Raw genomic sequence first — 25,480 nt, 5'->3', positions numbered from 1 at the left:
CTACTCCTTCATTGTCTTGTCTCTCACTCTGAACAAGAAACTTTACGAGGGACATAGTAATACCAAATGGAGCAGTTCTGGAGATCACTTGAATTACCAAGGCACTTGGTAAAGTTATTAGGGTACAGGGTAGATAAAAAGTTAAAGACAGTTTAAGATTTTTCTGCCAATCAGTTCTAACAGTAAATAAGATAGAATGCTTTATTTCATGTGTAGAGATAGGATGCACAGATCGTTTAATGCTTCGAGTATCCAACCAAGGACAAGACTACACCAGGTAATATCTAGAGAGGGGAAAGTTACCTATTCGTGTGGAAATCTTTTCACTCCGTTCCTAGTCAAGCATCTTAATTATTTAGAAGCTTTACTAGCTAATAGAATGAGGACAGCATAAAAACTTTTAAAAATTATCAGGCTGGGCATATCAATATTTATTGAAATACTGAAAAAAAAATCCATTTTGTCGAGAAATTCCTGGCAAGAACTGACATGACAATATGTATTTCACTGATACAGTAAGAAAACGCCAACAAGTAACCGACTTCACACTCTAAACATTGCATGGATTCAGGTCCAAGGTAGCTGCAGATCTGTAATACAAATGTTCAGACATTACAGATTGTCTGTTTACAAACATAGACCAACCATAATAAACCACGCTAAGCCAAAAACGTTTATATTTGAGTCTGCTTTTACTAATAAATCCTGTAATTGATAAGGCGGTCGCTAAGGAAATGTCTCGTGACAAACTGGTTAACAATGAGCACTCGAGAAATTTCATTTGCCAACTCTGGATGGACCACAGACGTCGGCTGTGGTGCCTTCTTGTTCATCAACTTCTGTTCTCGACGTCCATCAGCAGGAGTGTGGATGTAACTCTCCGTGTTGCCCGTCTTTCTAACTGGACTTAGGATGGAATTTGCTAGGTTAACAACGTATCAGTAATTGACATTTCTTAGGTTTAATTTTCAGTGGAGAGTACTATTTAAAATAAGAAAACATGGACTTTCAGAATCAATGTATTTTGGGGTTTCTTTTGCAATGTTAATGACCCTCCAAATAACTACCCCACTAACCTCAGAATTGCTGCCACCCATGTTCCACATACAGGATGCAACCATTTCAGTAACGGCTGACAACGCCCATTCCTCTCCACGTGTCTTCTGGCCAACCTGGTTTTTAAGTGGGGAGAGTAAGGATGCTGCCGGGTCTATTTCATGCTTTGGACATTGACTCTGATCAGCTGTTTTTCATTGTCCTTTGAGCCATGATTACAGGTGACTGAGACTTTGGACGAGGAGCTGTGGACACTCGGCTTAGCGAATGTGTACCCTTCATGTGGACGAATATTAGAGGTGATTAAAAAAATAATAAAATAATCCTCTTTGTACACACAGAAGTAGTAACTAATATCTTTGGTATACAACTTACAACGCTTGTAAAGGAAACCAGGGAATACTCCACCCTTGTTAAATTTACTCAGAAACAGAGGAAACTACAAGTCACATAATTTACAATAGATATTAAATAAACTACAGGAAGAATTATGAAGATTTACAGACATTTAATCAAGTGAATGATTTTAATTCATTAGACCCTTCTCTGTCCCTGAACTATGTTCTGCTAACTTGAAGACACGCTACAGTAAACACATATATTTGGTTTCTTCGGTCTTGGCTGTATCTTATACAAAGGTGAAACCAAGGAACAATAAATTAGCATCATAATTGTCTACAGTTGAAACTATGATATACAATATAAATAAACTATTCAAAAGCCTGAAACATTTATGAAAAAATTAAGGGACTAGGAGATACTTTTAGTTTTTACAGTTTTTACAAGTGATTGTGCCGCTGATAATCTCAAAAAAATCAAAGTCTAGATGAGATTCCCATTGTTGATTTTAGTGTCTCACGACATACAATAATTAAGTACTGTTAAAAATAATTACCAATCAGAAAAATAACATTAAGGAAATTACTGCTTTAGCTATTTTGTAATATCGCAGTTTCCCTCCCCGCCCCCCCAGGACCTAAAGAATGTAAACACTATCTTTTATTTGACTTGAAAAGTATTAATACTTTATTTTAAACAAACGTTGATCCACATGTGCACAGCTACCTCTCAGGATTGTGAAATAAGGCAAGATGTCCATACCTGTGGCATTACATGTCAATAACACTGCGATCGTTGTTGGGAGAGTTTGTTTTGCAATTCTTTGTCCTTCAATATTTGTTCTAGAGCAGACTTTGGTCTATGACTCAGAAAGGTCAGTATCACTCTCTTCCTTTCCCTTTTGGGGAAGATTGGAGTTGCTTTAGTATCTTTCCAGTCCCTATGTAAGGATCACTGCTGCCGTTCTAGGCTTAGGGGATGTTCAATTGCAACAAGCAGGAGACTTGGGGCAATTTATTAGCTCACCCTTTTCTTTCTTTTTGCATAGCTTAACATGCTTCGGTTTTATTTTAAACTACTTAGCACTGTGACTATTTGACATCCCAGTAAAATATGTTTCAGGTTTTATTTGTAAATGAACTACAAACTTTGATGATTCAGAAGATGGATGTACCCTAAACAAGCCTTTTGGTAAGAAGCTGTTATGAAATTCGACAACGCCAAAGCCACATTTCAGTAACAGTAGCAGAAATAAGGTCTAGCTTGCTTTAGCTATGGAGCATTTGCTTTAAGTTTGTAGTCCTTTCCCTTAATATTAATTAATGCTTATATAAGATCAGAAGAGGGATACTGCCTGCTTTTTTTTTTTTAACATGAACACATGACAAAACAAACCAGAACATATTTAAAATGGCAAGCTAACATATTATAGACTGTTCTTATTAGCTGTTTGCAGGTCTAAGACACAGACATTCAAAATTAGGCTTTTCATGATTTGGTGGAGCTACTAGTGGGTGTGGCTGAGCACAAGTCCGTAAGGACAGATTCCGTGATCACAGGACACAAGGTGCTGGGTCCTTGAGAGGAAGAGGGAAGGGCTATTACAGGTGCAGCCGATGGATTCCTTTGAGTTGTTTTAGTTCAGCTTTACCATGGAGGCATTCTGTAAGCTCAAATCCCCTGCTGTATAAGCCTAATTAATAACACAGATCAGTTCCTAAATTTCTTCACAGCAGAGATCAGTTTAAATATACAAGAATTGTTTCATCCGTTTTTACTCCAATATGGTGTTGGTCTCCATCCGTGAGTTCAATCCACTCCGTTACAATGTCTTTTATATGGAATCCTTCGGGGATGTGAAGCCTTTGATTCACAGTTTGCAATACAAATACCCTGATACATCATTTATTTGCTATTAAGTATTTGATTATTATGCCTTTTTAAACTCAATATCTTTAACCCAAGTTTTCAATTAGTGTTGCTTGGAGCAGTTCAGAGTATTTTTTTTTTTTTCTTTCTTTCTTCCTGTTGTTTTTTCCGCCCACCAATCTCTTTTTGTTTTGAAAGAAGAGCTTCTAGGGGTTGTAACCTAAGCTCTTTTTGCATGCAACATTTCAATAAGGAGGTTATTATAGGGCACATCCCCGTTCAGGTGCTTATAGTAGAGGTATTCTTCAGCCTGCATGCTGATGGCCCGGATTTCGGGTAGTCGGAGAAGTAGCTGCCCAAACTTCTCTGTTTGCTGTGGGTAGTTGCACATCGTATAGTCCAGCAGGGCGGCATTGACTTGTTCCTGGACACCTTCTACCAGCTGGAAGTTCTCAAGGTTTTTGACATCTGGATTAAAAAAAAAAAAAAGTCACGCTATTTTAATGGCATTTTAATTCCTGTTTACTACAGCAGTGTGTTCAATTAATGGATGTATTTTCCTCCTGACATAAAGCATACTTTATATACTGCTGAATATTCAGTAAGCCCCACTCACCAAGCTTCCTGGGAAAAGGATCACAAAAGAGCTTTAGAAGAATGTCTTGTTGAAATTCTGCATATACCTCAAATCAATTAGACACCAATGGATTTTGAGCAAGGTCAACTCTTTTCTATCTTACAAAAGGAAAGGTTTGAGGATTCCTAAAGTAGAGGGATCATAATATATTGCCAGCAAATGAGTCCCTAGAGAAAGACCTATCTTAACCCAGTATATTACACAATTCATATAATTCTGTATTAATTTTTCTGACCCAAGGTGAAATCTGTGTCCAGGGTATGATGTAGTTAATTCTAATAAAAAGTGACAGGGTTCTTGTTTCTGTTTGACATTTTCTAAATGATTCTGAAAGCCTTTGACTTGTCTAGCCTATGCTAATGAACCATCTGGTACACTCCAGTGACTGCCAACAGAATATTCGCTACTGGGAACTCTCTAAAATATATATCTCAGTGACTAATGATCTTTATCAAATGAAAGGCTTGTCCTTTAGGCAGAATACGCGCCCGGATGGCCGGTGCCCTTTAACCTGAATGTGGTTTCAAAGTCTGATACTTTCCTTTCCTTTTTTTTCCCCCCTGGTCCTGGGTCACTCATACAGAGAAGATGGACATGGGCAATTCACGCAGCCTAACTCCTGGTGATCATCCGTTGTTTTAAGGCATCTGCCCTAGAGGTCCTTATAAATATTGAATAAGGGAGAAACATAGAGTAAAAAAGAAAAAAAAAGACAGACTGACTGACATACAAATACACACACAGACAATGAACAAGGGAAAATGGTTATGTTGGAATTTCTCTTCTGGAGTTTATTTACGTTAACTACAACTTTTATATAATGTGTATATAGAAGTCTCTGGAAAAAAGAGAGAGATATGTGTGTTTACATACATCCATGCTAAGAAAGTAAACAGATGCAGCACCCCTCCAGCCCTGTTTTATTTTCTAATTGGACAAAAATAAATAAGAATGATTCTGAAGAAAACCACATAATACTATGATTAAAAGGTGAAATGTACTAAACTCAGTTACTGGTTACCATGGTAACTCATACCCAGTACTTCTGGCACTGAACTTGGCTGTTAAACTTAGCCTGTACATATGTGCTCGTCCATTCTGGTGTCTCTAAATCCTCTTAAAATAAGGTTACTTACTTGCCTTGGGGGTGGGAGATGGGCAGAATGGGTGAAGGGTTGTGGGAGATACAGGCTGCCAGTTATGGAATGACTAAGCCACGGAAATAAAGGGCACAGCAGAGGAAATATGGTCAGTGATGATGTACTAGCATTGCGTGGTGAGAGCTGGCAGCTGCACGTGTGGCGTGCTCAGCATAACGTACAGAGAAGTACAATCACTATGTTGCATACCTGAAACCAATGAAACATTGTGTCAACTCTACTCAAATAAAAAAGTAAAAACAAACAAAAAACAAAAAGCAAAAAAAGGTTACTTTACATTTGCTTTTAAAATGTGTCTGGGATGATTTTAGTGTTTATATTCTGAGCCGTAACTTCACCTTAAACATGCTTCCCCCTCCCTGTCCCCCAACTCTCTGCCCCAAATTAAAAACAGTGAGGAATTAGTACTGAAATAGGTACATAGTGTGAGCACTGGATACCACATCTACTTCAAAGTGAGATGGGAGAATAAAAAAATGTGATTATTTATTAGTGAGATGTACCAACAGACAAGAGCTACACTATTAGGACCTGTGGCTTCTGGCGGCAGGCAAGTTGTTGCCATTTTATGTCCGTCCCACTTTACAGCTAATAAAACATTTTCCATCTGATTTAAAATATTTAAAAAATTATCTTAAATTATTTAAAAATACTGATACACTTAGTTACATTTGGTTCAAAATTACAAAATGTCAACAAGTGGAAATACCACTGATATGCTCTAGCTGGGTAGGGGACAGAAGAGTTTACATTCGTGTTAGCTTTGTCCCCTGCAGCGCACTTTCTCCTTTCAAGGGCTCACATTCCGGTTATGTGTATGGGTCCTTCATAAAGGATAACGGCAGAGAGCAAATATCATTTAAAAAGAGTTCATCTGAATTTTGGCACATTTCTCGGTGCTTTTTCTTTTTACCCTTCATCCAACTTAGAGGACACAGAATTCACCTTTCTCTTTTACATGACTAGAAAGTTCAAAAAGAAAACAAGCCACTTTTAGTGTTACAGTGATCGAAACACAATTATAGAAAAACAACTGAAATGAGCATGATTTTATGCTACAATGAAAAGATATTCTCACAGGCAAGAAAAGCTAACAAGAGTCATAGAGATTAATAGGGAGGATGTAGGAATTTGCACAGCATAAAAATGTAAGATAAATGAATAATGGTCTTTTTAGAAAGTTGTTTTTGAAACTTTCTTTTTTTGATAAATGTATTTTTTGAGAACTAGGTTCTACCTTCTGTGATAAATTATGCCACTCTGTTAAGAAAAACAAGATCTATTAAAAAAATAAAACGAAGGCTAGATGATTAGTCTTGGTTTATGTGTTTACTACTATCACAGAATGATCATTTAAAGTCTTCAGATTAGCATGTGCTGGGCAATTTCTATAAATACTGGTCCCAACTGGTACCTTTCTCCCAAAAGTTTAAAAATATATGCCATTTTCCTTCTGAAGGAAAATATACAGGTTTCCCATACTTTGGCCATATACATAATTTTTCTCTAAAGTTCATCAAAATTGAATTCACATGACACTATTAATTTTCCCATTAAGCCATTTCTAAGAATTTCTCATTTAACCTAACAAAAGTTATGCTGCTAATCGCCTCAAAGATACTTACTGAATGTGTATTTTGTTTCTGTGCCTGTGGAGACAATTTGGAATTTGGTATCAACGATCCTGATACTTAAGCTATATAAGGTTAAAAAAAGAAAGAACAAGATTTTTATTGAATTACTCTCATCTACTGACCAAGTAGTTCCTGGACCACTGCTCTGCTGCTTGACTCTACTTTCAGCTATAAATTCCTCTCACGGCATTTTGCACTGCGCTGGTAACTGTCCGTTTCCCTAGTAGACTGTAAGCAACTAGGTGTGGGGACTCCGTATTAGTCAAAGCACCCCCACAGAATTCTCCAATTAATGTTTCCTTTATATTATTGATGTATTTGTCCAAGATTGATATCACTGTGACATTACCTATTACATGCAACTATTAGGTATCTTATAAGCCAATTTCCTTTCTTTTTCTAATTTGAAACTGACTTTCAAAAATTGATTTATACAACAGATTTCTCCCTGAAATAAAATATTTAAAATGTGACAGTGTTTTCTATCTAAAGAATCCTCTGTGAATCCTGTGGTCTGAATAGTTAAGTCTTAATTTACATGTTTTGCCAATGAGGATTTTCACTGGTCAGTTTTGCTTTAAGGGAAATGTACCCATGCCCCCATTTGGATCTGGAATAGGGTCCCTGAGCCCCTACATTTCTTGCATCTCTGGCCTGAGAAGCAGACCATAGTTTCTCTGCTATGGTCAAGATGGTTCACAAGGACCTAAAGGCAACAGAAAAGGTAAGCGCCAAAATACAGATGACACCACCTCTCAGAAGACTCAGAATTTTCTCTTTTCTGTAGTTCATTTTATTTACTTTTAAGGAAGAGTCCAGAAACTTAAGTGTGCTCCCACAATACTCATGGAATTTTTCTTTTAAAGATTTTATTTATTTATTTATTTATTTATTTATTGAGAGAGAGAGAGAGAGAGAGAGAGAGAAAGTGGGGGGATGGGCAGAAGGAGAGGGAGGGAGAGAATCTCAAGCAGACTCTGTTCTGAGCACGGATCCCAACTTCGGAAGGGATCTCACAACTCTGAGATCATGACCTGAACCAAAATCAAGCGTCGGATGCTTAACCGACTCAGTCACCCAGGCGCCCCATGGAATTCATGTCCTTTTGTGAAAATTCACATGTGAAATACATTTAAAATCGTAAGCATTTTCTCTGGGATATTCCTCCTGTAAATCAAGCCCTATTCCACATTAAGTAATGAATGGGAGCTGGCATACTTGGGAGCCTAAACCCATCTAAACAGGAATCTAACATCAAAACTTCATCAATGAACTGATATTAAATTACAGGAGAAAACAAAATCTGGTAAAATTATTACATATTCTGGAGTCCTCAGAAATAATATGTTTTTGAGATTTGCTGTTCAGTTCCCATATACATACCACTGGACCATATTTGGATTTTAGAAAAAGACTCAGCTGGAAGAGGGAAGATTGACAGGACACCAAAATTCCCACCAGTTGTTCTGTGGTGTCTTATGATGGATCTCGAAGTCTCCTGCGTTTGGCCCTCTATGTTCCTCTTTGAAATTTATAGAAGCTTCATTTTAATACAATTTAAAAATACAAGTTAATGAACTCTATCATTGCAAATCCAGAGTTAGAAATTGCAGGTAAACAGACAGAGGCATCCCCAACCCTTTCTCTATAGCCTTTAAATTTTGATGACTGGCAAAAGCATTTTATGCTTCTCCTCTAAGTATCAATCTCTTATCATCTGTTCTACTTTATTCACTCGGGGACTAATTACCAACTTTTTATATGAAGCAGCATTACGATAAGCTCACAGTGGCATGCTCAGATTTTTTCCATCCTTATTGGAAAGTAAACCCTTAGGTCTTCTTGAATATATTACAGTACTGGCTTCTCAGTCATACACAACACCCAGACTCTCTCTGAAGATGAAGATCCTGATTTCTGCCTCTCCGGTACCTGCCACATGGCACACGCCTGTAAACCTTCCCATTCAGCACTTTCTTCAGTGATGGGTCCTTTGCTGAGCAAGGGGGCTGGGGGCTCAAATGGAGTGTGCTGTCTTTTGTTGAGAAGATAATTTTATATCTTTGTTAATTTTCCACATGTGAGAAAACAATTGTATCTTGCCCTTCAAGAGAGATGAAAGTGGGAAAAAGAGGTACCATTTTGCACCTAGAGAACACTTCTTTTCCTTGAGGGTTTTGGAAGGATGGCAATCTGTAAATTGGTGCACAATGAGTCCTCAGAAGACCCTTTCCTTTAATAAACCAGAAACGGAGAAAGAATTTTCTGTAAGGAATTAATTTTTAAAATTATTTTTTAGAGGGCTATCTTTAAATAATTTATATACATAATTTTGTAGGAATTTTGAGAGCAACCTGCTAGTTCTTTTCGTATGAGTTCACTTAATAAAGAGTGAGGGCTGTTTAGTGGTTGGAAATGGGAGGACAGAATATTTTTAGCGCTGATGTCTAAGATTAAATTCTATCTTGTTTCCAGCAAAACTTCAAACTCAAGATTTTACATTCATCGCTGTTAAGACCCCTACAAAAATGTGTTTGTGTGTGTATGCTTATTAACCCAAGAGCTATTTTTAGCAACTAGAATATACAATTTGGTGCCTTCATATGCAAATTACTAACAAGAAAAACGCAACTCTTTGGCAAGAGCTGTGTGTAAAAATGTGGACAAATAGCGTATACATTATTTATGTACATAGAAATAACAAGCCCTTAAACTACTGACGCTTTGTAACTTACAAGGCACTGTAACATGCATTATTTATTATTTTACACTCTTATGTATGTGCAATATGAATTCACTCATTCATTCATTCATTCATTCATTCAATCATCCATCCATTCACTCATTCAGTTGGACAGTCTTATGCCAGGTATTAAAGACACAGGAGTAAAACACAGTCTCTGTGTCAAGTCGTCTATTTAATATTACAGAGATAAGCAGTGGCTGTCTTGGGCACACACACAGGATCAGCAGCTTAACTTTCATGCAGAAAGAAAGCAGAGGGGCAAGAGGAGGATAGGCCAGGAAGTTTAAGACTGAAGGACATCACATGTCAGAAAGAGTCTGGATTTTGGTCTGAAAGCAATACAGAAGCACTGAAAGATTTTAAGAAGGAAAGAGTCAGCTCTCTGGTTTAGAAAGAGCCCTGTGCCAGAAGTGAGGAGAAGGGACTGGTAGACGAGGGAGGGGAAGGAGGGAACAGTCTCATGGGAACAGTCTCACCACCCAGTCAGGAGGGTGCTGTAGGAAGAGGTAAGAAGTACAGTGGGCCATGGTGGCGGGGGTGGGGTGGGGTGTGTGTGGACTTGAAAGGCATCAAGATGGCTGACTCAACAGGGCTTGTTGGCCCTGTGTTAATCGAGAGTGGGAGAGAGCGAAGGTCCTGGATGACTTCTGGGTGTCTGTCAAGGGAGGAAGGTGGTGGCTATCTTTTTGGCAAGAGGCAGAAAAGCGTATTTGAGAGGTCAGGATTCAGTAAGTCTAGGTATAGCCATGTTGGATTTAAGGAGCCTGTGAACACTCAGTAGATACAGAGGAAATGACAGGAAATAAAGGTCCAGACCTCAGCAGAGAGGCCTGGATGGTGGTCTGTATTTGGGACTCATCAGTGGGCCAGTGTTGGGTGAAACCCCTGGGGTCAGTGAGAATGTTTAGAGAGGGAAGGGGCCTAGTGGTGGGATTCTAGAGCATGTCACTATTTGGGGCCTCAAGTTTTCCTCATCTGGGAACTTAAGGTTGGACTTGGTCTCTATCGTCACTCACAGCCCTAACAGTCTGACTGGATGCTTATGAACTCAAGTATGGAAAGGAAGATACTGGACTGTCAACAAACAGGTACCACCAGTACTCTGCAATCACCCCATTAGCCTATCACTGGCTTTTCTGTTTAACTGTCTGGAAAGTAAGTCAATTCTCCAAGATGGTTTTTGGCCTGAATTACAAATCATTTCAAACTTTGTTTAGTATATAGCTATGATTTGATACAATGTGCCCTAGGAGAAGTGGCACTAAATTCATTTACATTAAAGTAGCTCTCTCCTTGACAAGGAAACCATGTAGCTTTGGCACGAACAGACAAAGCTTGCAGAAGTTTCCAAGCTAGCTCCTGCGTCCTCACGTCTGGCAACTTTTCCCTTAGGGCACACAATATGGAATCCAATGCAAATGGCATCACTGAAATACTTCGAACAAAACAATATTCCAAGAGTTTACATATAGTTTCTTCTCAGAAGAAAGGGGAAAACCTTTATCATAGTCTAACTCAGAAACACTATCTGTTGGCCTTACTCCTCTCCAGACACACTGGTCTTCTTGCTGTTCAACACACCAAGCCTTTCCTTCTGCTTTAGGACCTCTGCACTTGAGCTCCCTCATTCTGCATGTTCTTCCCCTATTGTGTAGGACTTCACTTCAGCCTCAGCTCAAATACCACCTACTCAAAGCCTTTGCTCACCACCCTTTCTACAAAAGCTCTGCTTCACTACCAAATCATTCTCTGTGCCCTCACTCTGCCTGATTTTCTTTAAAATATATGTCATGTATCAAACAGATATCTGTATACCCATATCTGCTCCTAGCAGCATTGGTCACAGTAGCCAAAAGGTAGAAGCAATGTCAGGGGCTGCTGACTGATGCATGGATGTCCTCTGGAGCCAGACAGCCTGGTACAACTCAGGGTCTGCGTCTCAGTAGCTGAGCAGGTAGGGTTACATGACCCCTATAAAGCTGTCTCTTTATCTGGAGAAGGAAGATAATAATACCTTCCCAATAAAAGTCTTCACAGTATTAAATGAGAAAACATGTAAAAAATCCTTTGCACATTGACTAGCGCTTGGAAATGTTAGCTTCTCCCTCCCTGGGTCTGGCTTACTCTGAGATCTTAAGAAAGCTATTCAATTTCTAAGTCTTAATTTCAAAATACCTACAATACCTTCTCAAGAAAGCATCCGTTAAAAGTTAGCCTTCTCTAGAATCCCACCACGAGGCCACGAGGCCCCGACCCCCCGTGAGCAGATCAACAAAATGTGGTCTACACCTCCAATGGAATATTAAGCGGTCTTAAAAAGGAGGGAAATTGTGCTAGTGAAATAGGCCAGTTACAAAAAGAAGAAGTCCATGATTCCACTTGTATGAGGTACCCAGAGTAGGAAATTCATAGACAGAAAGAAGGATGGTGATTGCCAGGGCCTGGGGGGAGAAGGAAATGGGGGTCGTCATTGCATGTAAGTATGGAGTTTGAGTTTTGCAAGATGAAAAGAGTTCTGGAGATGGGTTGGACAAGAATGTAAATGTACTGAGCACTCCTGAACTGCACACTTACAAGTTATTAAGATAATACATTTTATGTCATGTGCATTCTATCTACCACAATTAGAAATGTAAAGATGTAATGTATAGGTAGGTTTTTAGACATGATATAATGAACCCTTGTGAATCCACCACTCTGAAGAAACAAATAGAACACCGAACAGAGCCCTTCAGGCTCCTTGTGTGTTCCTTCCGTGAACTAAATCCTGACGCCTCAGAATGACCACTACCCCCATTTTGTGGCTACTCTTCCCTATATCCCTGAACTACATATTCTTACTGTTGCTTATTGGACATTATGCATTTATTTGTCCAATTTTTGAAATTGCCTGCTACCTTCACCAGAATGAGAGCTGTGAAAGAAGGGACTTGGTCTAATTTGCAGCTGCATCTTAGCACCTAGGTCAGTGCTCAGCACAGAGAAGATCCTTAATATAGTGGCCCCCCCGTGCGTGGCTTGGTCTTCCGTGGTTTCAGCTACAGGTAGTCAACCGTGGTCTGGAAGCAGATGACCCTTCTCCTGATGTATCATCAGAAGGTCACAGTGTCTACACCACTCACCTCACTTCACCTCACCACATAGGCTTTTTATCATCTCACATCATCACAACAAGAAGGGTGATTACAGTATGACAAGGTATTTTGAGAGAGAGGAAAACCACATTCACGTAACTTTTATTACAGTATATTATTATAATTGTTCCATTTTATTATTAGCTATTATTATTTATCTCTTACTGTGCCTAATTTAGAAATGAAACGTTACCATAGGTATGCATTTATAGAAATATATATAAAGGGTTCTGTACTATCCACAGTTTGAAGCATGACTAGGGGGCTTGGAACATTTCCTCCATGGAGCAGGGGGTGGGGGGACCACTCTAAATATGTGAGGAATGAACAAATAAATTTCTCGATTAAACATTGCTTTGCCCTAAACCAAAACCTTTTCTTTCTTTCTTTTTTTTTTTTTTTTGCCTTTGACATACTACTATTCTTCCATATCAAATTCACGGCAGACTTTATTTTTGTTTCGTGCAGAACTATTTCATAACAGTAAGCAAAAAGCACGAAGTCCATTATGTATTGTGTTTTCTTGGGAAAGGTTCAAAAGGGAATTTTGGCTGGGTGCTCTGACTGTAGTGCCAAGCCTGCCTGTTTTTCCTGAATCATGTGGACTTTTCTATGTGCAGAACATTCTCCTTTGCCATGTTCTACACATTTACCAGCTCACTCATGACCCATGAGCAGCTACAGCTGCTTAATGGACATCTCTTCCCCAGTGGCTAGTGGGTATCTCAAACTCACAGTGTCTAAAACTGAGCTCAGTCTCTCCACGTTTCTGAGCCTACTCCTTCTCCTGCTTTCCCTATACCAATTATTGGAGCAGGATCTGTCAGGACTCCATACAGACATCACTGCCTCCAGGAAGCCTCCCCTGAGCAGTCTCTGTGGATCGGACAGCATATTCCATTCGCCCATCACATAGGTCATGGGGTATTACATGGTTATCTGACTGTCAATTCTGAGAACAGGGATAAATCTACCTGTTAATGGTTACCCTTCCTTCCCCAGGCCTAGCACAGCGCCTGGACAAAGCAGGAGACGATTTCACACTGGACGAGTGAAAGAATGTACTTTCACACTAATTCATACATCGATCTTCCCCTTGCTTGTACCTGAAAGATCTTCCAAATATTTCCAATCCTATCTTTCCTGTCAAGCTTTTCTTGATCTTCCAGTCACCAGTCTGTACCCTGTCTCCCCTACTAGGTTATGTTCCCTCGAAAGGCAATGATCCTGTCTTTAGTTTACTTCCCACACAGTGCAAACACAGCACCACATACACACAAGACACCCAATACGTGTACTATTAAACTTGCTCATCTGAATTAAGCGCCCGTGAATATAAAGCATATGCAAATCAATTCCCTAAGAATATACTGAGCATCTTTTATGTGCCAATAGTCCCAGCTATTAAACTCCTAAGTAGTTTTAAAGTTCCTCACCTTGTTAAATTCATAACCAATTTCAAACATCACAGTAGAACACATTTTCCATAATTTATCTCTAGAAAAAGTATAATTTGATTCAAAATGGAAGAAAGGGAGTTCAGTGAATTAGCAGAAGGGAAAACACTTGGTTTGTCTGATGTTATGAAGCGGTAATCTGTGTACATGGAGGAAAAATCTATTTTGAGGCTGTCCTGTGTTAAGGGGCCCGACACAGAGGCCGCACATTTTCCTTCGATGTATAAATTTGCGGTTTGTTTTCCAAAAGTCTTGGGGATAAAAATGAGGAAGGAAGGCTCTGCTAAAGAATTATTTTAAAAACATGAATTAAAATAGATCCTATGTTTCATCTACCTCTCCACACCCGATGATAGCAAAACCCACATTCAAATGCTTGGAGAATGAAAGGCAAAAATGAGGCCTCCGGCTGGGAACTGGCTGAGTATTTTGAGGCAGGAAGACAAAATTTAAAGGGGCCTGCAAGGAGGCCATTTTCTGGTTTCCCCCTCAATTTCAAATAAAGCTGTGTGTCAAAACAGACCCAATACTAAGGACAAATACAAACAGTGTTTGATAACAGGTAGCTTTTCAAGTGCACGTGACACTCAAAATTGCAGCTGCCCCCGTCGGCCAGCCTTGGAAGTCAGAGTCCTTATCTTGTTTTAAGACCATCTGTCCCCTCAGAATATGAAATGTCCACATTCATAAAAAGCAGCCCTTCCTGAGAGAAGAAGCTCTTCACTCCATTCTTGTAGTCACATCCTAAAACAGTTTTGGATTCATAACTTTGCATCTGATTTCCATTCAGGAACTTTTGCGGTTTTTGCAAAGTTTTCGTCTTCTCTTAGAATAAGATATGGGGTTCAGTTTGTTCAGGTGGTAAGTCAAGACTATGAATAAACCAACGTTATCATATGAAAGAGAATTAAACAGGCAGATCCAAGTGGGGATATATTAAGCCAAATTTAAGCTCCAGTTGTTGAATTTAGCCTGTACTAGATGTCTGGTTTGCCTCGGGATAAATTCAGCTTTCCAGCTAATCGAATGAGGAAAACCGCCTCAGGTATGATAAAATTTACAAGAGAACGCTGTCGAACAGTTCTTGTTAAAAATATTAGCTTAAAGGCATTCTTATCGTCTTTGGGATGAAGACTGTATTTGCATTTAATTATTTGATTTCAAACTTTTATGAACTTGGATCAAATATTAGCTTAGCCAATTAAAATATTATTCTGTGGGAGTGTGGCTAAGAGCCCAATTCAGTTCGACGTACCTAGCTTTGGTAGTAATCTACAACTTTCTTACTGACTTCCGGAGAGATTATTTCTAAGAGGTAAAAAAGGTAACATTTAAGAATTTACATGCACATTTAGTGAACAAGGTACTATATTCAAAATAAATAGTTGAAGCCTTTCTCTGCATTATAGCATTAGTCCAGAAGAAAAAAGATATAATCGTCTAGGTATTTCCACTCATACAATCAATACTCCTTCATAATTCAGCATTTGAAATAAATCCTTTTCTTTAAAACCACTCCTGGTAGTCCACGGGCCACAGTGCAGTTGCATTGCCAGAAGCAGCTTTGTGTTCGGCTTTGTTCCCCACAGAAGGCTGGGTAGAGCCTGCTGTTTCTATCCTCCAGGTCTTAGAGGGTAGCAAGGGATATACCGCTCATGCAGAAAAGGGACAGGAATGAGAAGGGAAGAGAGCGCCATGGGGGAAAGGTTTACATGAAATGAAAAAGCAGCAGAACACTCTTTAAAAATCTTTTCTAAGTGGAATTGTTGAGAAAAGGCATTCAAAAATCTCTATACCAAATAATCAGTTTGTTTCATTTAGCTTGTATTACTCATACCTCAATGTCCATTGGGCATTGGGCAGGACACTTCATATCTTTTGACGAACTTAGTCTTCTGGCCCTAAGGCTATGACATAGTAGGACTGTCTAGTGCCAGAAAGACACAGATGTGGTCATCTCTGTCCTGCTGTGCTCCCTATCCCCAATCCCCTGGGTACTGTGACCCTTTGCGGGGGTGGGGTGGGGGGAGACACATCTTTGCAATGAGTTGCCTCCAATTCCTCCTATAGACTCGCGCCAGGTATGATTAGATATGAATGAAGTCAAACAATCGGAGAACCACTGCCTCCCTGGGTCTAATCCCACTCATTTCAACAGAACTTTGAAACCAGGATGTGAATATAATACACTTGTCATTTTAAAGAGTAAGTATTGATTATTTTAAAAGAATGAAACACGTTATGGTCAAGTCAATACAAGGATGTATGCAGGGTATGAAGTTCTGCCTCCCAGGCAGCAAGAAATACAGAATCTGGAAAACATTGCCACACTGTTCTGCGGTGTTCACTGTTGTTCACTAATTCAGACTCAGCAACTTGAACTCTGACGCAAATTCACACACTGCAGTTAGGCTTTATTTTTGATAGGGAGTTTACAGATGCCTTTCTGTTTCATGCTCTGAGTATCTAACTCAAGAGAAATTCTGTCTAAAACCAGCAGCAGAAGCAGAAATTCAGGAAATTAAGATTATTACTGATGTGTTGTTTATTTTAAAATCCAAGTTTTTAACGTTTAAGACCTTCTATAAGGTCTATATAAATGTAGGCTTATTGTATATTACAACTTCTGAGAATAAAATATGTGCTCAGTCCTTTGAACTTTTATCAAAACCCTGTCATCTATTTTATGTAATTTCTTCCAACACTCTGGCAGGTCTGGCATTAGCCTTCCTGAGAGAGACACACAATGAAATTAGTGATAAAATTCGGAGCAAGACTAGGTATTTTAATGTTACATCTGACGTTCCCACCCTCCTTTTATTGCAGCACACTGTATCAACTACACTACTTTGGAGAAACCATTGGGTTGAGGTCATTAAAATTGCATTTCTTTAAGTACATGTTAAATTCTGCTTTTTTTTTTTTTTTGCCAAGTTGAATGATTCTGAATTAGTGAGGTTTACTGTGTTCTGTTTCCACTTGTACTAAACTGTAATATCACAATCATTACAATCCTTGTAGCATTCTGCCCATATGAGAACCGTTGTTTATATACCCCTGTTCTACATATCCAAGACTACTCTTCAAGACCTAGATACACTTGTTACTTATTACATCATTTCCCTTGGCTTATTAATATCCTGCTTAGTAAAATCAGAAGTTGAAGGGGGGAAAATCATTCAGATGACCAATACTTATTCTGAATTATTGGGACTATAAAAAGAAAAGAGAGGTCTTTGGGGTGAAGAACTAAGACTGAAGGGAAACTGACGACCTAACAAGCTCATTAAAACCATATATATATCAATTTGGGGGACATATATTAATAATTCATCCAATTGCTCAGGGATATGTATTTGTATGTGAAAGACAGAAAATCCATAATACCCATTTGTTTTGTATTTGTTTAACCATGTGGCAGAGAAAATAACCGGAAAGATTAATCTAAGAACTTTCAAGAGCTTCAAACATTTTGCAAACGAAGCTATCTTTTTTTTTTTTCTGAAGTGCTAAGACAGGTGGTAATGATACTAAACTATCTGATATCTGATCATACTTGTTTAGAAAATGCTATGCTCAATGCTAAGCCCTGTATAGGAATGATGCTCTCGCAGCTGCATTATAGCCAACTCTTGATTATTGAGGGGAATTATTGATCCTTGCATTTCCACAGCTGGGAAAAATGAAAAGAAGTGATTTTAGATCTGTGAATACTGTGCTAGCCAACTGACCTTGGAAAGAGGAAACTGCTCTAAGTCTCAGTTTCCTCATCTTTTAAAATGTATTGGGGGTGCGGTGGGGTTGGGGACATGTCTCCAAAGGCAAGGGAAACAAAAGCAAAAATGAACTACTAGGACTTCATCAGGATGAAAAGCTTTTGCACAAAGGAAACAGTCAACATACCTAAAAGGGAACTATGGAAGAAGATATTTGTAAGTGACTTACCAGATAAAGGGTGAGTATCCAAAATCTATAAAGAACTTATCAGATTCAAGAGCCAGGAAACAAAAAATCCAGTCAAGAAATGGGCAGAAGACATGAACAGAAATTTCTCACAGAAGACATACAAATGGCCAAAAGGCAAATGAAAAAATTCTCAACATCACTCAGCATCAGGGAAGTACAAATCAAAACCACAATGAGATTCCACCTCACATTAGTGAGAATGGCAACAGATGTTGGCGAGGATGCAGAGAAAGGGGACCCCTCTTACACTGTTGGTGGGAACGCAAGCTGGTGCAGCCACTCTGGAAAACACTATGGAGGTTCCTCAAAAGGTTAAAAATAGAACTACACTACGACCCAACAATTGCACTACTAGGTATTTATCCAAAGGATACAAACATAGTCATTCAAAGGGGCACTTGCACCCCAATGTTTCTAGCAGCAATGTCCTCAATAGCCAAAATATCAAAAGAGCCCAGAATTCCATCAACAGATGAATGGGTAAAGAAGATACGGTGTGTACGTATGTGTGTGTGTGTGTTATCTATAATGGAATATTACTCAGCCATCATAAAGAATGAAATCTTCCCATTTGCAATGACGTGGATGGAACTAGAGGGTATTATGCTAAGCGAAATAAGTCAGAGAAAGACAAATACCAAATGATTTCACTGATCTGTGGAATTTAAGAAACAAAACTGATGATCATAGGGGAAGGAAAAATAAAATAAGATGAAAACAGGAAGGCAAACCAATAAGAGACTCTTAACTCTAGGAAACAAACTGGGGGCTGCTGGAGGGGAGGGGGGTGGGAGGATGGGGTCACTGGCAGATGGGCATTAAGGAGGACGGACACTTGATGTAATAAGCCCTGGGTGTTATATGCAACTGATGAATCACTAAATTCTACCCCTGAAACTAACCATACACTGTACGTTAACTAAATTGAATTTAAATAAAAAATTTTAAAAAAAGAAAAGAGGTTTTAAGCTAAAAAAAAAAAAAAAAGGCATTTTACCAGTAATTGCCATGAAGTAGGGCAGTGTGCCTGGCTTATAAAATACCGTAAGTTATTTCATCTTCCTACAGTGATGACTTTGCTGAACATGAAGTGTTTCCGCCCACCCAGTGCTGTTCTAAAGGAAAGCTCAGATATGGTTCTTCCTGAGCCCAAGGCCTCTGCCAGCTTATGCAGACAGTGGCTCTGGTCTAAGACATCAGGAACAGTGTTAATACTCGAAGCTGTTCTGAGGAATTCCGGTGCTTCCCCAGAGGGAGCGCTCAGGTCCACTGACGTTGATCCGGCTCAGGGAGCCACTCCCACGCCTCCTAAGGTGCTCTCTGTAGAATTTGCCCTGGAGGACCATTACTGTCTCCTGGGGATTTTCAAATTTAAGTATCTTCGCATGAGCCTCAGGATGGCTCAGTGAGCAGACCCACATCAGGTTCCAGGACAGCCCCGAACCACTCATACATTTCCAAATTGCAATTGGTATTTAATTAAACAGCTGTCATCTTGTGAAGTAGAGGATTTTTAAAAAATGTTGAAAACTTGATTTTTGGATTATCTGTGGATTCAGTGTTGTCCTTAAGCCTCCATTAACAGAGAAAACCGGGGATAATGTTTTAAGTTTCAACACAGTGAAATAAGCAAATTGGCAATGACCAGTCAGTGATGACTTTTGAACCATTTCTATGGTCCCACAAGCAAACCATGGTGTAGTTCCTTTTTGGTTGTGAAGAAACAAAGGGGCTTCCATTTCCCAAATTTTAAAATAAATATTTCTTCAAAGCATTAAACACAACTTTAAAAAAATGATTCTTGACATGCTTGACTGTCTTTCTCCTGGTCTATTGCATAATTAATAATAAGTGAAAATAATATCTTTTGAGGTTCATTTTAAACTCTATGAATGTCATCTGGATATAGAAATACTTCTTTTAAAGATGCATAAATCTCAGACTGCATGAGGTGAAACAACTGTTTATCTTTTCTAACACTCCTTCAAAGCAAACAAATCCCTCACCATCCACCTGATACGTAATCAAGAACAGTCCTTACTTTTCTGATTAAATCCAAAGTCATGGTGGAAAGCCAGTTAGTTGGACATGCAAAAATATGCATTCTCATTCAACAGCTGTCTAAGCATTTTTAGTTTGTGAATTATAGGACTTTTATTATTTATTATTGATGGCTAAACTAACTAATAATAATAATAATGTCAGCAATGAACTTTGGGTTTTTTTGTTTTTTGGTTTTTGGTTTTTTTTAAAGTAAACTCTATGCCCATTGTGGGGTTTGAACTCATGACCTGGAAATCAAGAGTGTCAGGTCTACTGGCTGAGCCAGCCAGGTGCCCCAGCAATTAACATTTTTTAAGCATCTATCTGCGTTAGTGCCATCTCATTTACTACCTAAGATAACCCAGTGGGGTTGATACTGCTCTTATCATTATTCCCAGTTCTGTGCTGGTTGGTGGCAGAATTGGAGACTGGATTAGAATCCAGTCAGATCCACTGGATTCTAAAGTTGTGCCCTCCACGCCTGTTAATTACAATGGGCTTTTTGACTACATTTTTGGTGGGAGTGGAGGTGAGGGAGAAAGCTCACAAGCTGCATTTCCATCCTGAGTCTTGGCTCCAGAGTTGTGAACACAGATATTTTTCTCAAGCCCTATCTACGAAGAAGGTCCCTCTGAGATGCACACGGATGTGGAGAAACACGGATGGGCCAGCAGAATGAAACATCTTTTTAAACTTCTGAAAAAGCTTCCAATGACTCAGACAGATGCCAAAAATGTGAGGGGTACGGGTAAGATTAGAGAACAACCCAAGCTGGGCAACAGTGTATGAACAAAGCAGCTTCCCAATGACATGTCCACGACTATGTCTATGACCCTTCCTAAATGTTTTGCTGGAATTCCTGTGATGTCTTTAATGATCAACTTATCTATTTCCAAGTGGTAGACAGACCCCTCCAGCTCTTCAGTGTCACCCATTGCTTTGTGGTGACACATGGGGGCCAATGTTTATTACTATTAGTTAAAGCAATGCAAGGCCAGGAAGTTCCCTCTGACTCCGCAAGGCTTTCCTTGTTGAGGACTGGAGGCAGTTAAGAGAGGGCCTCTGCCTGAATACAGACCTGTCCCTTTCCTGAATATGTCCAGTAAGCAGACCAGCCACCAGTGAGTGGGAAGTCTGGCCCAGGAAATACCACCACCTGGGAGGCTGGTCACAGAACACTGGGTCCCACACGTACAGCTTCAGGACTGCTGAGATCAATCTGAAGGGAACATATGCTGGGGAGCTGAAGGAGGCAAGAGCAGACAGGGAACCCCTGTGAATGCAAAGATATTTCTAGAATAATGTAGTGGAAGGTATAAATACACTTGTGAAACATATAAAAGTATCCAAAATTATTTTTTCTTTGATAATTTGCATAAATAATGTGCAAGAATTCAACTGGATCCTAGGATGATACTTATGCCAGTGCAATTCTAGAATAGTTTGACTCCTGAACTTCTTTTATTTTTTCTTAATTAGGAACCTTATATGAATATCATTATAGAATGAAATAACTCTAATCACAGTTGCCTTTTGCTTAGTGTGTATTTGATTTTCTACTACTAATCAACCTTTCCCTCTTTCCTTTCTTCCTCCCTCCTTCCCTCCCTTCATTTTTCTTTTTTTCTACTCTATCCCTTTCTTTTATTTCTTCCTACATCACTACCTCTTTCTTACTACCTTCTCAATTCTTGATTAAAAGGTATTCATTCCCCATATCTCTTTAGAGAACATACTAACATGCAGGACATGTGTAGCTAAGTCTGACCAGCAACCTCTTTGGTGGGGAGCCGTATGAGATGATGGCAAATTTGCTGTCATTCTGGATTTCCCCATTCATTTGACCCTACAGGGCTTAGGATGGCTGGGTTGGAAAGCCCCCTACTGTGCGTAATATCCTGCTCTGGGTTTTCCTGCTGGAGTTCCCACTCTCTGTCTGTGGAGCAGCAGGGCAGCCCTGGGCCGCTGCAATATTCACAGAGCGAACATTCTCCTCGGCAGCTCAGGGAAAGCACCAGGTCGTTTGTATTAAGGTTCAATATGTCATGAAAGGATTTCTTTTTAACTATGCAAGACAAAGTATGTGGAAAGAATGCACTTTTGCTGCCAGATGATAGAATTATTAAAAAGAACATGAGTGAGACATGCAGGGAAGTGTTAGCGTGGTTCACAGAGATTCTGTAATCATGCCTGGCTGAAAACCATCCAAGTGATATTCCATTATTCTTAGACCTCCAATTATAGTTAGGACAACCACATCTAGGTTTAAAAAAGGAAGAAAAGAAAAGAAAAACTGCATGTAAATAATACGCAAAACATCAACCCGGAAAGTGGCAAAAGAAATAAATGAAAGCAAGAATATAATTAGAGATTGGCATGATATGAATTATCTTTACAGTTGTAAGCATCGGGGACATTGGCGACTAAAAAGGCTAACCTCGTGGATGTAACTGGTATCTGATTAACTGGAGAAAGGCGGACCTCTCTCTGAGGCAGTGGTACAGAAGGAGAGAGCGAGCCTGCTGCTAGTTTTGCAGTGTCCTCTGGCTAACTAATCTTTTCACAATCCTTATGGAGCAAAGCTTTCTGAACATCAAACACTGAATGGAGTGCCCATAGCCGAATGACAGTCATTCTTTTGTCGGAATGTCAAAGAAAAATTAAAAATCCTTACATCATTTCTGGTTGCATGAAAACATGGAAGGAAAAACATTTTTTAAATTGGGAAAAATAGGAAAGAAAATGGGATATTTGAGAAGTTCATCATTGAAATATTCCTCCCTTTCTCTCCTCAAAACAAATAAACCCAAGGAAATCAAACCACTTGCTCTGATTCGTCAGTATTTTTAAATGGTTTGGGGAGGTATGTCTGCTGTTCGGGGTTTTTGTTTGTTTAATACTGCTGTGATATTTCCAAAAATATTTTGTAGTTCGTTAAGACTCTTGTATGAATGCAAAAATTATCAAGGCCCAAGTTTCTACTTTTTTGCTAAATATATCATGTCTGAAGATAATTTTTTTTAAGATTTTATTTTTTTTATTTATTCGACAGAGATAGAGACAGCCAGCGAGAGAGGGGGAACACAAGCAGGGGGAGTGGGAGAGGAAGAAGCAGGCCCATAGCGGAAGAGCCTGATGTGGGTCTCGATCCTAGAACGCCGGGATCACGCCCTGAGCCGAAGCAGATGCTTAACCGCTGTGCCACCCAGGCGCCCCTGAAGTTAATTTTTGTAACTGGGGTTTGGAATTGGATTGTAATAGTGGGCTATGAGAAACCTCTACGCAGATCATCACTGTCAGTAAGTAATGGATGCGTTACACATGTGCCCGGATACATTTCTCTGCACATATACCTCAAGACTGGGAATTCAACGGGATTTACGATCTCACAAGGTTCGGATTCAGACTTGTTAGGATCTGCGTTGGCAATCTCCTCTTGGTGTCGCCCAAATTGATGCTGAAATGCTAGACAAGTCCTGAGGCCTTGACAGCCCCCAGACTACCAGCTCAAAGTTTTGTTTTTCAGCGTTCTTGATTTACATGCACTAATTGGTAGCTAATGTGCTCCCAAAGGCAGGTAAGTATTTGTTGCTTTAAAATCTGGTTTTTTTCCTTCAACGTGTGCTTTGAAAGAGAATTAAATTTTGGAAACCCGTGTGTCTAGGACTCCTGACTCTGATTAAGACTTTGGCAATATTACTGTACCTTCACGTGGCTTCTAGCATCCTCCTTGCCTGGCCGGGTGGGGAGCGCAGGACGACTGCGCCGTTCCCTTCGGCAGTGCTGACTTTCTGCGTGCAGAGTCAATCTAGTAAATATTAAGCCGGAACTTACTCCCGCTTCCAGATGACCTTAAGAAGGCAATTGTAAGACAGAACACATGCAAACTGCACCTATATGGTGGGCTTTCGGCAATGCTGCTTTCGTTCTGAAACATGACTGTGCCCCTTGTCCGTGCTCGGTGACGGCTGCCCTAGGCTCTGTGCTCTTCTGTTTTGCATATAGTCATATTTTTTAAATTCCCTACAGTTGATCTGTCGAATTCTACACTTTTTGATTTAGTCTGGAAAGAGCCAGTCACGTGCTGTGCACCTTCCACGGCGAGCGTCTAACAAGGTGTGCTCTTGCAGCCCGGGCTCTTTACTTGATGTACACAGTAATGAAAGCTCCCTATTGATTTTTCTGTAGCTGCTTGTAACTATTATAGTTGATACATCAATAGAAAAGGAAAGCACAATGTTTCATGGGAGGCAGAAAATCAGAGAATACATGATGCTCTGACAGTAAATCATGGTATAATCTTAGGAGTTGATAGATGGTTACTGCTAACTTGAAACCCATGGCTTTCCTTAAAAAGACTGTCCTATAATCGCCCGATATGTCCTAACAGACTGACTGCCCAGAATAGTGCTAACGGACACAAGACAATGTTTCATCTTCTAAAGAAGCCTTTTTTTTTTTTTTTTTTTCTGGTGGTGGGGTGGGGGTGAGTGGGGACACTCAGCTAGGTGGTTTGCAGTCAGGAAGACCATTTTCCCTTTTCCCTCTTTCTAGAGCTGAAATGTCACAGACTCTAAGAAAGCTCAGAGCGTAGCTCATTTCTGAGAACAGCAAACAACAGGGGGAAAAACAAGCTACCATTAATTCTTAACTCCCAAGGGCCTGGAATGAAAGAGAGAACTCTAGTGGAACGTGGGCGTTGGTAGTAAGAGTATTTTAGTTATGGGGTCAGAAAAGCAAAGTAGGCTGGGAGGACTCGCACCCCAGCCGTGTCTGCCTCCTACAAAGTTACCAGGAGTCTAGGACAGATGTGTGATGCTCTTATGTGATTGAAGGCATGCTTGAAAAATGTTTCAGGCACCAGGAATGCTTGCATTCTGCCTTTACAAAGCCTTTTAAAAAATCTTAAATCAATAATTAAAATTGGTGTGATGTCCTGTGATCTCTCTCTCCCTCTCCTCCCACCCTCCGCCATCTTTACTGAACATTTCCCCACATTTATATACACAGGGTTAACTCTGAAACAAGTATACCCATGCCATACTTTTAGTGTTTAAGCCATTTTACGAGCATCTTATAATCTGTCCATTAATTACTGGAGTTTTGAGCATTGTTGGAGGCTCCCCTCCCCCATTAGATGTATTAATTATTTAACAAGGAGCCATATTTTTAAGTGGTACTGATAATCATTTAGAGTTTTACTGCTATAAACATAGAGGCATTAAATATAAATGATACTTACTAGTGTCCAGGATTGTTTTTGTCTTTACACCAGACTGATGCTATGAAAACAAGCTAATGATGGATAAATTGATTTATCTATTAACTCTTCGTATGAATAACACAACTTCATATATTTCCTCCACTAAGTATCTACCAAGGATGACAAAATATGGGTTAGGTTCTCAGTTTTCCAATTGATTTTGGTTCCCTTTTAGG

General features: G+C 39.5%; 1 protein-coding gene across 3 annotated transcripts in view; it reads right to left on the bottom strand.

Annotated features, from left to right (window-relative positions):
* Positions 1-408: 408 nt before the first annotated feature.
* NR5A2 (nuclear receptor subfamily 5 group A member 2) overlaps positions 409-25,480 on the bottom strand; it is a 139,240-nt gene continuing 114,168 nt past the window's right edge. For all 3 annotated transcript variants that reach the window (XM_040636421.1, XM_040636420.1, XM_008685098.1), the window contains one exon: positions 409-3,732. In XM_040636421.1, coding sequence (XP_040492355.1) covers positions 3,485-3,732 — 248 coding nt within the window. In that variant the 3' untranslated portion in view covers positions 409-3,484. The remainder of the gene's footprint in view (positions 3,733-25,480) is intronic.

The sequence above is a fragment of the Ursus maritimus genome, unplaced genomic scaffold (genome assembly GCF_017311325.1).
Source record: "Ursus maritimus isolate PB19 unplaced genomic scaffold, ASM1731132v1 scaffold_2, whole genome shotgun sequence".
Lineage (NCBI taxonomy): Eukaryota > Metazoa > Chordata > Mammalia > Carnivora > Ursidae > Ursus > Ursus maritimus.
This window is presented reverse-complemented; position numbering and strand designations above follow the sequence as displayed.